The 16,173-nt window shown below is 43.9% G+C and overlaps 1 protein-coding gene and 1 long non-coding RNA gene across 3 annotated transcripts in view; both read right to left on the bottom strand.

Moving 5' to 3' along the window:
* The window catches only part of SIK3 (SIK family kinase 3), a 312,583-nt gene extending 307,585 nt beyond the window's left edge, over positions 1–4,998 (bottom strand). For both annotated transcript variants that reach the window (XM_033917543.1, XM_033917544.1), the window contains exon 1: positions 4,681–4,998. In XM_033917543.1, the coding sequence (XP_033773434.1) occupies positions 4,681–4,899 (219 nt within the window). In that variant the 5' untranslated portion in view covers positions 4,900–4,998. The remainder of the gene's footprint in view (positions 1–4,680) is intronic.
* Positions 4,999–14,461: 9,463 nt separating this feature from the next.
* On the bottom strand, positions 14,462–16,160 carry LOC117347695. The gene is made up of 2 exons (XR_004536819.1): positions 15,964–16,160; positions 14,462–15,071 (listed from the first exon to the last, which is right to left on the bottom strand). It is a non-coding gene; the product is annotated as an uncharacterized LOC117347695 (long non-coding RNA).
* Positions 16,161–16,173: the final 13 nt, after the last annotated feature.

Raw genomic sequence — 16,173 nt, 5'->3', positions numbered from 1 at the left:
GGGGGCGCGGCCTGAGGCACATGGGCCAAACCCGACCATGTGTCTCAGGCCGCGCCCCCAGGTGGGACCTAAGGCTCCAGGGCCTATTCTGATTGGCCCACGCGCCTTAGGCCCCACCAGTAGGCGGAGCTTTAGGACGGATGGGCCAATCCGGCCTCATTCCTTCGTTGGCTGCCTGCCGGACAGGCGGGTTTGGCTCCCGTCTGTCCGGCCAACTTCCAAAGGTACGGGGAAGGGGGGTGGGGGGGTCGGCCAGGGGGGTCGCGGGTCGGTCGGAGGTTCTTGGGGGGGGGGCGGTCGTTGGAGGGAGGGGGGTTTGCGTCGAGGGCAGGAGGGCCTGGGATCCCTCCTGCCCGTAATGTAGTGCGGGGTGGGGTTAGGGGGTCGCCGTGGCCAGGAGGGTTTGGGCTCCCTTCTGGCCCAACTACACAAAGTACGGGGAAGGCGGGTGGGGGTGTCGTGGGGGTCGGCCAGGGGGGTCGCGGGTCGGCTGGGGGACGGGCGGAGGTTCTTGGGGGGGGGCGGTCGTTGGGGGGAGGGGGTTTGCGTCGAGGGCAGGAGGGCCTGGGATCCCTCCTGCCCGTAATGTAGTGCGGGGTGGGGTTAGGGGGTCGCCGTGGCCAGGAGGATTTGGGCTCCCTCCTGGCCCAATATTGTCGGGGAGTCGGCGGTCCTTCGGGGTGGGGGTGCGAGTGGTCCTGCCGAGGGGGGAGAAGAATCGGACGTCGAGGGGGGGCATCAGGCTTTCAGGATGGGGACAGGACTTCAAGGGGGGACAGGCAGATCTTCAAGGGGGACAGGCAGACCTTCAAGGGGGACAGGACTTCAAGGGGGGACAGGCAGACCTTCAAGGGGGGACAGGCAGACCTTCAAGGGGGGACAGGACTTCAAGGGGGACAGGCACGGAGAGGCGGGGCAGTGCACCGAAAGTCAGGGCGGGTGAACGGTGAGTCGGGGCAACCAGAGGAGAGTCGGGGCAGTGCACCGAAAGTCAGGGTGAGTCGGGGCAACCAGAGGAGAGTCGGGGCAGTGCACCGAAAGTCAGGGTGAGTCGGGGCAACCAGATGAGAGTCGGGGAGGGCGAAAGGAGAGTCGGGGTGGCCAGAGGAGAGTCGGGGAGGGCGAAAGGAGAGTCGGGGTGGCCAGAGGAGAGTCGGGCAGCATGCGCGTTATATGCCTGAGCGCGGTATAGAAAAGTTTTTGTACATATCATCGTGATTTCTGCGCGCTATACCCCTGTGCGCGTTTTACAATGGTGCGCGTTATATCCGCGAAAATACGGTACCTATATAATAAGTTCAGTATATTATACACCACTTGGTAACATTCAATATAATAGGCAGTATGTTAGTGGCTAATTTTAAACAAGCAATGACAAATACTTATTTAAACAGATGTCTTTAGTTCACGGCAAACTCCTCTAACTCAACACTATTCCGGACTATGAATGGATGACCACTCTGGCTACACTCTTGCAAGACCAGATTCCTCCCCAGTATTACCAGACTAGGGGCCCATTGAGCACTGCTGTTATGATTTCCATGACTCCTTTATCCTGAATCATCCTTTACTATCATCATCTTATTAGTATCACTATCAACAGCGGTGCTGCTTAAGGATTTTGCCACAATATACCAAGGCTCTTCACTGTGATACAGTGGCTTGACAAGCAAAATACCTTTGCTAATAAGAAACATTATGTGCAACAAAGAAACAAGTAAAATCACACACCTACTACTTCTAATTTCAATATGTTAAAAAATGATATCAAAAGTTATTTCTTTGAAAAGATTTTTAAAAATGTATTTATCAGTTACCTCATTTTTTACGTATTTTGTCAAGACGTCCCACAAAGGATGCTCGTACTTCATAACTGATTGGGTTCATTGAAGATAAGTTCAAAAACGTGTGTTTATAATTACAAACACATAAAACAGGTTTTAGCACCGGCAGCAGTGGTAACTATTCCGATGCTCATAGGAAATCTATGAGCGTTGGAGCAATTACCGCTGCTAAAACCCACGCTATGCGTTCGTAAAAGAGGGGGTATGTTAATGGATTAAGAACATTATGTGCCTTCCATCTCATATAGTGGGCAACTGCATTCACACAAGTACGACTGTACTATATATATATTTAAACATACTGTTCTGTCTACACGTGCTTTCTTTTAAAATAAATGTGCATACACTTCAAACACCGAATACATATTAAGAAACAATAAAATCAAGATTGTAGATTTTTTTTTAAAAAACTACACAATTACACATACAGTGGCATATATTCAAAGCACTTAGGCCCCAGTGTCTCAAAACTTTAACGCCATCGCTAAACCGTTTACCGACGGTTTAGCCTGTACGCATTTTAGCGGTGGATTATCAAAACAGATAATCTCTGTCAATAGCGAACTTTCTAGCAGTCTCTGACAATGACATGCAAATGGGCTCTTCAACACTGAAATGAGCCCTCCGATTGATTCTTTAAAAAAATGCCGAGCCATTTTCTAAAAGTGGCATCGGCTTTTGGAGACAAAAATAAGCGGCTGGTCCAGGGGTGCTGGTCAGTGTCAGAGACTGCTAGAAAGCCTGTGTTATGATGCAGTGGGAGAGATGCACATTCTCTCCTGCTGCATCAAAACACCTCTTCCCTGCAGTGGAGGTGAAACATACACCCCCCCCCCTCCACCGAACAGCAACATCCCCACCTGCAGCGGGACAGATGTCGATTCCAGGGGAGGAGGTATTTGCCAGCAGCATGGGTTTCTTTGCAGTGGGAGAGAATCAGCATCTCTCCCGCTGCAGGTGAGGGTTTTGCCACGGTTCTGAGTGGAGGATGTTCGCCAGCGGCATGGGTTTCTTCGCAGCAGGAGAGAATCGGCATTTCTCCCACTGCAGGTAGGGAGTTTGTTAGTTGACAGCAGCGAGAGATTGAACATCTCTCCTACTATTCTTGTGGTTTTTTGGGGGGGTCTAAACTGGTATTTTCTGCATATGTGCTCATCGCTATCACCAGCGATGGGCACATGCAAATTTAGCAAATCTTCGCTGCTGTCCGCAGACCTCATTTGCATGTGCGATTTTTTAAGAATATCTCGCTTTTTTTAATTCGCTATCAAAACCGTTGCTTTTTAATGCGGGTTTTTGAGAATCCTGGCCTTAGACTTAAAAAGTTACATAGTAAGTTACTTAAACTTTGCAAGTCTAAGTGCTTTGAAATGGAGTCCCATAGTATCACACAAGCAGTCTGTGTAGGTGCTGCAGTTGGTTCACCTTTATTTAAGTAATACAGAGGTAGATGGAACAAACTTTTCTCCAACTGATACAAAAAGGAGCAATTACTTAGTATATCCAACCTTCACTAACTATAGAATAAAATCTACTGCTGTAAAAGATTCAAAAACTTGTCTGTATTTCATGTCAAACTAGTTGTCTCTACTAAAAAAAGTAAAACAAACACATTAAATTTTCATCTTTCTTCTTTAGAGCCTCTGTGTTTGATCCCAAGAGAGAAAAAAAGGTTTTATGTTGAAAATCAAATAATACAGACATAGAACATAACATAAATAACACAGCAACAAATGTGGAACTACCATTGCACACTTGATCAGCAAAGGTAGCTATTAACTATTGGAACACTGTGCTATCTGCAACTTAAACTGTTGTTAATACTTTGCTAGAGTATCCATTTTTTAATACCCTGACAAGTCATTGCAGCACATATCTGCAACTGCTATTAAGAACAAAATCAGACTGTTCACTTAATTCCCACCCAGTTCACAGCAAATGAATACAGACAATGAAGTCAACACAAGAGATTCCCCATTCAATCAAAACACATCAGGAACCCTTAGAAAAAAGTCACCATCAGCAGATCAAGAACATCTTTTAAATTTTTGCATGCTGAATGACACTACATGCAGTACAAATAAACAAAGATTAATATCAGCAAAATATCACCAACTTCCAAATTAGAAAAAACATGTATACCACACCATTAATAGTATGAGCACTGACAAATAAGAGAGATGCTACTTTGATATCTTCATTTCACAAACCTTCTCTGCTTCAGGTTACATTTAACACAAACTCAAAATATTATATTGCATGCAAAAGCAAAAAGTACATTTACAGCTTATGTTTTCAAGGGCAATTAAACCTAGTGTGTATATATATCGAAACAGAATCAGCCAAACTGACTACAGCCCAGTGCACTTTCTTCACTGCTGAACAAAAACACACACTGACGTATTTCAGGCATTTTGCAAGTAAATAACTTCAAAGCGAATATGAGATTGATCAGTAAAGGAATACTGTATACCACCCATAAAAACGGCCCCTGAGCAGAAAGACAGGAAAGAGGGCATATCCTGGCAGCTGAAAAATGACAGCAGGTAGAGGACTAGATAGAACAAAATGCAAGGGTGAGATGGATCTTTCAATGCACACACATCAGGACCTCCAATCTGAACACACACACACACACAAAGTCCACGGATCATCCCTCCAGCACACACACTCACACGGAGGGAATTCCTGCACAACACACATACACGGGCGCTAGAAGCCAAGCAGCCTTCCTCGGATGCGGAGGTTGGGAATGTGGCGTAGGCTGCGGACACGAATGTGGGAACGAAAGGGGGCCACAGTGTAACGCCCCCTTTCCCCTCCCCTCCCCTCTCACCTTGGCCTTAGTGACGATGTGCGTTGCCAACTTGACGACGGCGAAGTTGCCTTTGCCGATGGTCCTCTCGATCTCATAGTAGCCGATGCGGGCCAGGCCGGGCCGGTGGTGATGATGGTGGTGGTGATGGTGCTGCGCCGGATGAGGGTGGCGATGCGTGGGGGGTAAGTGGCCAGCGGCCACTGCCGGAGCAGCAGCGGCACCATTCGGTGCCGCCATCTTGTTCCCGTACTAAGCGAGCGGCGGCAGCGACCGCTGCCACAGACAAGAGGCGGCGGTGACGTCACCCAGACGCTCCGGGAAGCCCAGGCCCTTCCTACGTGAGAGCGGCGCCTAGCGGACGTAGCCATAGTAACGGCCAGAGGCTGGCGTCAACGTGCTGACGCCAGCCAAAAACGAATGACGTTCGCAACGCCGCAGCGCTAGGGAAGAAAAAGATACATGGGCCCTGATGGAATAACCATGGCAACAATTACATCAGTAGCGAGAGAGCTGGGTTAGCGCTATTGGTTGCTAGAGGAGCAGCTATTGGCGTCCGTTTCCTTCGGGCTGAGTTAACCCAGCTACCGAAGACTACGGTGTGCGGAGTGGCAGATTTCCTTACATTTAGATCTGTTTGAAAGAGTGTCTTGAGTTACAAGCATCTGCCTGTATAACAAATGCAACATAAATAAACATGTTTATAAACTCAAAGAGGAGCTATTCCGCTAAATGTAGACTTGCAGGCTGCGTTCTGTGTTCTCAGTAATGCCTTGCATCTAATGAGGTTGAAACCAGAGGTTTAAGGTGTTGCTCTGGTGCCACCTGGCGAATCCTAGGAAGGATCTTTTATGAGAGGGCAACATTGTTCCTGAAAAGTATTTGAAACTGGAGTCAGAGCCAGTTCCACCATATACTCCTACTCTAACTGAACGCCAGAATAGATTTTACTAGGTTCCAGTGCGGTGCTATATAATTTTTGCCCAATTACTGCTGAATTTATTAGTTAAAATCATTTTGATACTGTTTTACAAAAAAAAATTTATTATTTTTAAAATGTCAGCAACGTGCACCACCATTTTACTTATACAGAGCTGCTTTAAGAACCTGGAAATTTTTTTGTGAATGAGCACCTTTTCATTTTTTTCAGATTGAATGGCCTCTCAAGACATAATCATCTTAAAAATTTTACTTTGTCATATTTAATATCTTGAACTAGAGAAGTATTCAGTCTAAAGACAAACAATCCCTGTCATCCAGCCCTGACACAAGAAGGTGGAGTTTACTGTATGTTTATTAAAATCTTGATATACTGCCCAGGGCACCAAGTCTGCACTTCTGAACAAGACTCTGAATTTGGAAGCATTTGACCCCAGAAGGGAAGGGGACACCAAATGCAGCTCTTGTTCCAAACGTCATTTTACCTATGACTACCCTGGCCGGCAATGCAGCCAAAGTAGGGGCAGTAGAACAGCCCCTCTCTAAGTTCTTTAATTACTGAGGCTGTGTTGAGCAAAGCAATGGCCCACCTCATCCTGCTGCCTAGAAGCCAAAATGGGCAATGCTGATTGAACCAAAGGTTTGCGCTGGTCCTGGGCTTCACCAATAAGATCATAATAATGGCCTTACTGGAGCAGACCAATGGTCCATCTAGCCCAGTAGCGTGTCCTCACGGTGGCCAATCCAGGTCACTAATACCTGGCAAAAACCCAAAGATTAACAACATTCCATGTTACCAATCCAGGGCAAGGAATACTGCTGCTATTTGGGTTTTTGCCAGGTACTTGTGACTTGGATTGGCCTCCACGAAGACAGGATACTGGGCTATATGGACCATTGGTCTGCCCCAGTAAGGTTATTTTTATTTATTTAGTCATTTTTTAGCCCATCCTCCCAAAGGAGCCTAGAAGGGTTACAAGAGTATGGGTAGGACAAACTTTGTTGAGGAATACATACTTTACAGCATTTACAGTATAGACAAAGGGAGTTTAGATTATAGCATTTACAGTGTAGACATAATGTACAGACTAGAGGTCTGCACGGGAACAGGGATCGAGGGAATCCCACGGGGTTCCCGTGGGAATCCCCCCTAACCCACAGGACTCCCATGGGGACCCCCCTCTAGCCAACGGGACTCCCACAGGGACGGAAGGTTTTGGAAACAGGGTTCATCCATATAATATAATGGACACATCAGCCTTAGTAAAAGAGGGGGTTTATAAGTTAATTACCTGAACAGAAAACAAAAAAAGGGATTCCACAAGGAAACAGCAGCGCAAACACAAAAGAAACTGTGGAAATGATGATCATGTCAGAAGTAATTGCTGCTTTTTATGGGGATGGGCGGGGTTGGAGGCAATTCCTTGCGGGGATGGGTGGGGACGGAGAGGATCCTGATGGGAACGGATAGGATCCTTGCGGGGACGGGTGGGGACGGAGAAGATCCTGGCAGGGAAGGAGAGGATCCTGACGGGGACGGATGGGGACGGAGAGGATCCTGACGGGGATGGGTGGGAACAGAGAGGATCCTGGCGGGGACGGGTGGGGACAGAGAGGATCCTGACGGGGACGGGTGGGGACGGAGAGGATCCTGGCGGGGATGGGTGGGATTTCTGTCCCCGTGCAACTCTGTAGTACAGACTTAAAAATACAGGCTTAGTGGACTTAGGGAGGATTAAATTGCAGCGTTTTCAGTGTAGATATAACATGGAGGTAAAATAGCTTTTTTTAGCAGGTGGGGCATCTTTGTTGTTGGAGAATGTGGTAGTAATTGTGGTTTTATTTGTGGTGACATAGTGAGATTCCGTTTGGTGTAATTAGGTGGTATCTTTGAGATCATCCATCAGGGGTGTAGATGCGGGTAGCTCTTGCCAGGTTTGTGTCTGCTTTAATAGGTAGAACAGACTAGTGCTGCCTGCTATGAATGGGAAAGTATGCTGAGGAAGTGGGATATACAGTATACTGGAGGTTGTTCACTATGACAGTGGTTCCCAACCCTGTCCTGGAGGACCACCAGCTAGTCAGGGATAGCCCTAATGAATATGCATTAGAAATATATTCATAGCAGGCATGCAAATCTATCCCATGCATATTCATTAGGGCTAGTCCAAAAACCTGACTGGCTGGTGGTCCTCCAGGACAGGGTTGGGAACCACTGCACTATGACTCCCTGACTGATAAGAAACAAGATGGGAGGAACAATACAATATAGATTCTTGTATACAGCAACTGTCTGACCATTTGGTTCAGTGCAGATTACAAAATCAAAGGACAAGTACAACACTAGGAATTACTTTATAAATTAATATCAATTTGACAGTAATCATATAGAGAAAAAAACACTTTTAATTGTTGGGTTTGTTGTGATTTTATTTTACTGTTACAAAAACATTGAATTTGAAAGCCTTCTTTTCTCTCTCACAATAATTATCTTGTTAGGCACTAGCCTTTCATATGTAAAGCAGGATGCAGATTTTGCTGTTATTTTAAATCTACACTGATTAACTCAGAACTCAGTTCAGTTTCAGTTGATGTTTATTGCTGGTTCTTTTTTTTTTTTTCATTCAGCTGTGATTTTTGTCACACCCTAGACCAGTGTTTCTCAACTCAGTCCTGGAATGCCCACTTGCCAGTTAGGTTTTCAGGATATCCACAATGAATATGCATAAATTAGATTTGCATACACTTCCTCAATTATATGCAAATTTCTTTCATGCATAGTCACTGTGGATATCCTGAAAGCCTGACTGACAAGGGGATACTCCAAGACCGAGTTGAGAAACACTGCCCTAGACTATTCTCCCAACTGCCTCTTTCCTTACTTTGCAATGACGCCGGCAGGTGAAGAAGAAAGGAGAGGATCACAAAACCTAAGCAATAATTCTATAAATTTATTTATTTATTCATTCAATTTTCTATACCATTCTCCCAGGGGAGCTCAGAACGGTTTACATGAATTTATTCAGGTACTCAAGCATTTTTCCCTCTCTGTCCCGGTGGGCTCATAATCTTTCTAATGTATCTGAGGCAACAGGGGGATTAAGTGACTTGCCCAGGGTCACAAGGAGCAGCGTGGGTTTGAACCCACAACCTCAGGGTGCCGAGGCTGTAGCTTTAACCACCATGCCACACTCTACCCTAGTTCTGGGGGAGGTGTCATACATCTTTAATAAAAAAAAAATCAAAAACTTGGAATGAAGGCTGTTGCGTACTATTGACCAGTGGTGTTAATATCACTCTTAACCAGGGATCTCAAAGTCCCTCCTTGAGGGCCGCAATCCAGTCGGGTTTTCAGGATTTCCCCAATGAATAGGCATTGAAAGCAGTGCATGCACATAGATCTCATGCATATTCATTGGGGAAATCCTGAAAACCCAACTGGATTGCGGCCCTCAAGGAGGGACTTTGAGACCCCTGCTCTTAACTATAATAATGGAAGACTGGGTCACTTTGAAATTGACAGAATTTATAGATCAATTTGATTTTTTTGCAACTGATTCAATCTAGTTTTAGGCTGGGTTATAGTACTGAAACGGTTCTTGGTTCACTTGTAGCTCAAGAGAGGCATATACTTACCCCCTCTTTTACTAACATGTAGCATGGGTTTTAGCGCCAGCAGCAGCGGTAACTGCTCTGACACTCATAGGAATTCTATGAGCGTTGGAGCAGTTACTGCTGCTAAAACCCGGGCTACGTGTTAGAAAAAGAGGCGGTTAGTCAAAGGCAAAATACCATTTTTGCACAATTTGATCTTTCAAGTGCTTTTGATCTTGTGGACCATACCTTTACTTAAGCAGACTGATAGAAGGGGGAATTATGGGTTTGATGACTTTTTATCATGTCCTTCATTTAATAAAATTAATGGTTTAGGACTCCTTTTCAAAGGTACGCTAGCATTTTTAGCGCATGCACCAGATTAGCGCGTGCTACCTGAAAAACTACCGTCCGCTCAAGAGGAGGTGGCAGCGGTTAGCGCACACAGCATTTTAGCGCGCGCTATTCCGCGTGTTACGGCCCTAATGCACCTTTGTAAAAGGAGCCCTTTGTTTCTGACCCTTGGAATCTGGTTTGTGGTGTCCCTCAGAGATCGCCTCCGTTATTCAATGTTCTGTTACAATCCTTACGAAGAATGTTGGATGGCCATAATATTTATAATTACATTTATGTGGATGACATCAGCATACTTATACCTCTTATGAATAACGGTCTTATTGATTTAAATATTGTAAAGTTGCTTCTTGAAATTGTAGAAGTTTGAGTAGCAACACATAACTTAAAAATCAATAAAGCGAAGAACAAATTTCTTTGGATAAGAAATCAGGAGGTTAGGTATAATTTATTAGCAGGGCTTGGAAAATAATCATTATAAATTTGATTTGCAGATGAGAATTTTAGTTCAGTTAGATAACTTATTTTCTATGGATTATCAAGTTAAACTGGTTAAGATTTTTGCAGTGTTATTTATGAAGATTAAAGCCAATCCGTAAATACTTTGAAGAATCTGCATTTATTCTTGTGATTATTATATTGTCCCCTATTGATTACTGTAATGTAGTGTATTCGGGTTGTCCTCAACATTTTTTGAAAAGTTTGCAGACAATTCAGAATGTTGCAATAAGGCTGATATTCTCTCTATCTAAGCATTATAGATTACACCCTATTTGAAAAAATTGTATTGGCTTCCAGCTATAGCCAGAATTCATTTTAAAATTTGTATTTTCAATGGCTTAGCCCCATTATATTTACTAGATCTAATAACTTTAAAGGTAGGCAGACATCATTCTCGTAATATGATTCTCTTCATAGTCCAGCATCTCTCTTGCCCCTGTGGTTCAACATTTTCCTTCCCTTTCACCTTGTATCCAACAATGCTCCCTCTCTCTTCCCTCCCTCCCTTCCATTGGCCAGCATCCCGCCCACTTCCATCTTGTTCACAATTCAGCATCGCTCCCCTTTCTCAACACTCACATCCTACCTTCAAAATTGTGTAGAGGTCACTGGCACCAGCAGCAATATAAACACACTGCCTGCAGCTGGCACTAGAGTCTTTCCTCTGCTAAATTCCAGCACCTCTGATGCAACTTCCTGTTCCAGATGGGCAGGATAAAGCAGAGGGAAGGCAGTCACTAGCAGTATGTGTAATTACTGCTTTTCTCAATGATTTTGACTGCTAAAGACTACTTTGAAAGTTGGAAGGGATGAGAGGAGGGGTTAAGAGAGTGAGAGATACTGGACATGGGTAGAAGAGGGATGGATAGATGCTGGAAAATAAGAGGGAAGAAGGAAGGGAGGGATGCTGGACCTGAGGGAACAGTAGAGTAAGGGAGAGATATTAGACTACAGGGGACAGGGAGAGAGGAAATGCAAGACTTTATCCTCTGTGCCAGGAGTCTCCATCCTATTGCCCGAGGTTGCACAATAAATAAGAAGCACACAGTAGTAAGACTCTTTATTTATATATACTTGCTCTTTTTCATTGCTCTTTTTTTCTTGAGGTGGGTTAAGATGGAGAAGTATCTTCTCTAAAGTACATACTCTGCACGAGAGAATGGGTAATGATCTTTGCTTCCTTCATATGCCTAAGCAGACTGCTCCTCGTAAAGACATTTAGGGCCGGATTCTATAAATGGCACCTACATTGTAGGCGCCTTCCGGCGTGCTTGTCAATCAACTACTAGACACCGTTTGTAGAACTTAGGTGTTGCAAGGTGTTCTAGACACAGGTGCCGTTCCATTAGGCCAGCTTTTTATTTGCCTAATTTGGAGGTGCCTAAGTCGGATGCCTAACAATACCTAACTCAACCACACTTATTTTCTACCCATAACCATGCCTACTGTTTTGAGATAGGCCTCATAATGCATCCTTAGGCATGGAAGGGCACCTCCTCTTAGGCATCACTAGGCATCCTAAGAGTTCAGTGCCAAACTCTTACATTGTTTAATTAATGTTTTGTTTTTTTATTGCCTGAAAACCAGCATGGTCAATTAACATGCTGATTAATAATAATAAAAGGCCAGGAATCTGAACTTGGGTGTCGCTGAGCAACTGCAATTAGGGCACCTAGCGGTGCCTAATGTAGCCACCGTTTTTAGCAGGGGTGTCAAAGCCCCTCCTGGAGGGCCACAATCCAGTCGGGTTTTCAGGATTTCCCCAATGAATAAGCATGAGATCTAATTAGCATACAATGAAAGCAGTGCATGCAAATAGATTTCATGCATATTCATTGGGGAAATCCTGAAAACCCGACTGGATTGCGGCCCTCGAGGAGGGACTTTGGCATCCCTGGTTTATACAATATGGCCCTCTGCCTAACAAGACAAGTAGTCGAACCTGCAGCTTTGTGCAGATTACATCCCCCTATTTAGATTGCTAAGGTTATTTAAGTTTTGCATTGATTCTATCCTCTCTACATAATAATCTGTGTTAAAGCCACGTGTTTTTTTGAATCCTGACAGTTACTGTCCCCAGCACCGTGCCCAGGAAGATAAATATCAAAATGTACAGTGCTGCGTATGCCTTTCAGCGCCATAGAAGTGATACATAGTAGTATCTGTGAAAAGATATTTCCTGGTGTTATACCTAAATCTATAACCCTACAATTTACGTCCATATCTTTGCTTCTCTGTCTCTGCATAAGTTGTTTGTATATTAATAATCTTTCAAGTATTTAAACAATCTGTACCATACCTCCCCTGTCCCTCCTATTCTCTATGGTATACATATTCAGGTAATTGAATCTTTCCTGATATGATTTTTGGTGCAAATCCCATACTATTGTTGCCTTCATCTGAACTATTTCAAATCTTTTATGTCCTTAGTGAAAGATGGTCTCCAAAACTATACACAATACTCCAAGTGGAGCTTCACCCAGATCCAAATGGCCCTACTGGACAGGAGTTCCAAACCCAGATGTACTGTTCCAAAGCCAACAATGTTTGAGACGCAGCTGGCCCCATTTTTATTCAAAACAGCCACCTTTACTCCTGGTGGAATTCTGCACAAAGCTTCCGTTCTGCCCATGTTCCTGTCCCCTCTTCCTCCAACTGACCCTCTGCTGTAAGATCCAACTTACCTACGGGCCTCCCAAAGAAGAAGGCGGCAGCAGCCTCGCCAGGGCTCTCCTTCTGCTGCATCACTTCCTATAGATGGATGATGCAGCAGAGGGAAAGCCCCAGCAGGGCTGGCCACAAGCAGCCTGTTCACAGTGCTGCCTCTGCCAGCCAGCTGCCACTGCTACTGCTGCTCTGAGAAGCCCACAAGTATGTTGGATCTCATGGAGTGGGGTGTTAGTTGGTCAGTTGGAGAGGGACCAGACCTGCCTGGAGGAGGAGGATGAATGCTAAACCACAATATTGGGGGAGAGGGAGAAAGAGGGAATATGGATGCTAGGCCTGTTGAGAGGAGGGAGGGGGAAGGAAAAGGAGGTGACATGGATCCTGGACTGCAAGTAGGGGGGAGGGAGAGGAGGGGATATGGATCCTGGACTGCAAGTGTGTGGGGGGGGGGGGTAGAAGAGGGGACATGGATGTTGAACTGCAAGTGAGGAGGGGAGAGGACATAGATGCTAAACATGCAGAGAGAGGAAGGGAAGGGGACATGGATGATGGACCAGTAAGTAAAGGGGAAAGGGGATGAGAAGGAAACCTAGGCCAGAAAGGGGGGTGAGAAGGAAGAAATGCTTGATCAGAGAGAGATGCCAGACCATGGGGAGTGGGTAAGGGATTCATGGTGCAAGTGAGAAGAGGTGATGAGTGGGGTGAGGGGACTGATGCTGGGGTGGAAGAGAGAGTGGCCAAGACCAGAAATGGGGTGGGAAGGGAGGAAGAGATTCTTAGCCAGAGAGCGAGAAAGAGATGTCAAACTATGGGGGCCAAGTATGGAATTCAGGATGCAAATGAGGGATGAGGGGATTTAGAGGGTGACAGAACTGCATTTGGAATGAGAGAGAAAACTGAGGAGGCTGGAACCTGAGTGAGGAAAAGGCAGGAAGGAGTTTCAAGCCTCAGTTGCATTCTACACAAAACATTACAAATAAACTTTGCAGACTTTTCAATATTGGGTGCAGAATTTTCAAAATATTTGTGCAGAATTCCGCCATCTATGGCAGAACTGGAACCTGTGAAGCACAAGTTCACAAGATACCAGACTTCGTTTTCTAGGTTATAAACTGATTTAAAACAAAACAAAATAAAACCCTGCAAAGCAAAACACCCATACACACACAAAAACCTTTCAGCACTATTTTTTGTCTGAGGAAAAGGTTCAAAAATTAGTCTCCCACTATACTAAAAACGGCTGGCATTGTGGTAGAGGCTTTTTATATTGAGAGCTTTATAATAGGAAAACTAATTGAAATCAAGATGGTTTATAAAATGATAATACTCTATAGAAAGTAGTGTGTAAAGGATGTAGTACATAATGCCATTGAGTTTAAAGTTCCTACTGTGTAGAAGTGTAAGACCAAGAGATACTTGTAAAATTTAAAAAAAAACACAACAAACTTTCACACATTAAAGACTTAGTAGACAGCTGTCATTACTAGAAACTCCCATTTTATTCGTGACTTTAAGGAATGATGAATTCTGTGCAAAAAAAAAAAAAATCCAAGTCAAAAATTTATAAACTTAAAATACAACCTCACAGGCAGGCATTTTGTATATTCATTCCATCCCTCCAGACTACACCTAGCTTATGTGGACAGCCTCAGATTGATGTAGTTTCTTTCAAGCTAGTAATGCTCCAGAGCAAACTGCTCTAACAAATTAGCCATTTGGTCTTTGATCAGTCTCCTCCTGTAGTAGCAAGGGACATGTAAGGTAAATCTGTTACTGGTAAGAGATTTCGTACAAACACAGTATTTTTTTTTTTTTTTCAAACCTCTGCAGTCACCTTTATTAACAGAAGAGGACCTTGGGAGCTTCGGTAATCCTGTTTAGGATTTGTTTCTGTTGTATATCTAAATGCTCTTGGTACACAGAGCTTTTTATTAGTTAATTGCAGATTATTCTCTGTTTTCTATGCAACTGAGGTGGGGTTTTTTTATCTATAATTTCATTTATAATAGTCTGTATTTTAATATTTTTCTGTACAATATTATATTGCTTTTAATAATACGTACTTGAAAATTGCATAAATATAAAATAAGAAATAGTGTCCACCTCCAACTGTGGTAGCATTTGTGGTCTGTTCATTTCCAGAATGTTGATCTTTTTACCAAGTGTCTCCCCCACCTTTTCCCGGCATATCTGCCACTCTTGCTCACTGGCCGTTCACCACATTGATTTTGATGGTCACTCTATATCTCCCAAGTGATGCACACATCTGAGAAAGGTCAACGTGAGTTGTTTTTTTTCTGATACAATTACAGGCATATCTGTCTTAGGCCATCATGTCCAGTATTCCACAGGAAATTCTAGAAAGGGGAAATGTTTTTATATTTTGATAACTGTTCAAGAAAATATATTGCATAAAAAGTGATGTGCATCCACGACTCTTTCCGATGTCAGTGAACATTTCACGTTAGGAGGACACAGTTAGGGAATGCCTTATCAGACTCAATTCTTCAAGCATCTTCATTTGTGCAATTTCGTAAGCAAGTGAAGGCATGTTCGTTTCAAAAGGCATTTGAGTTTTGAGCAGTGGGTGAAAGGGTTATATTAAGAGTGTGTAATTCGGTATGTTTGTTCTATTACATGTGTTCTATTGTAACCTGCATAGATTTTGGAATATGCAGGAAATAAATGTTTTAAATAAATAAATGTTAGTTTACTTTTGTTTTGGGTTCATGTTTGGCAGTATTCAAACCCAAACTCAAAGCCCACTTCTTTGAAGATACTTTCAATTCCAAACTCCAACCTACCTTCTAATCCCTTCCCCCTCCTCCCCCCCCCCCCCCCTAGTATACTGATGCACTTTCTTGACTAGATTGTGAGCTCTTTTGAGCGGTGACTGTCTCTTCTGTGACGAGCTTCCAATTTTTTTCCTAACCTATCGTGCTTACCTTTAATGTTCCACTACGTATCCTATCATAACTGTAGTTCACCCCTCCTTCCTTTTGTTTCAGTTTGCCAGTTTGGTTTGTCTTTTGTAAGTAAAGTTATACGGCAATATGTTTTATATCAAAACGATTTTAATTGTTTGTACATCGCCTAGGAATTCGATAGGAGATCATATCAAATTTTAATAAAACTTGAAACTTTTGATGTACAGCGCTAAAAAAAAAATGAATAGTAGTAGTATTTGCAGATGAAGCGTTGTAATGGGTCCCGGGGACCTGTTTTTGCACAGAAGGGAAACTAATTTACCTCGACACCTCCCATAGTTTTTCTTTAAAGCGTTGTAAAGTTCATCACACGACCCAACCATGTCTGGTGCTCTAGGTCCCTTTCTTTAGGTAGTGGAATTTTCCAGGGCTCTGGCGGACCAACACAAGCAATTGTTTCTTCAACCTGACCCTCTTGTTATTGGGCATTCGAGGAATCTCTCCCGACGAAAGTCCCGCCCCGCCCCGCCCA

This window comes from Geotrypetes seraphini, chromosome 13 (genome assembly GCF_902459505.1).
Source record: "Geotrypetes seraphini chromosome 13, aGeoSer1.1, whole genome shotgun sequence".
In the NCBI taxonomy this organism is placed as follows: domain Eukaryota; kingdom Metazoa; phylum Chordata; class Amphibia; order Gymnophiona; family Dermophiidae; genus Geotrypetes; species Geotrypetes seraphini.
The sequence above is the reverse complement of the archived record's forward strand: the minus strand, read 5'-3'. Positions and strand labels throughout refer to the sequence as shown.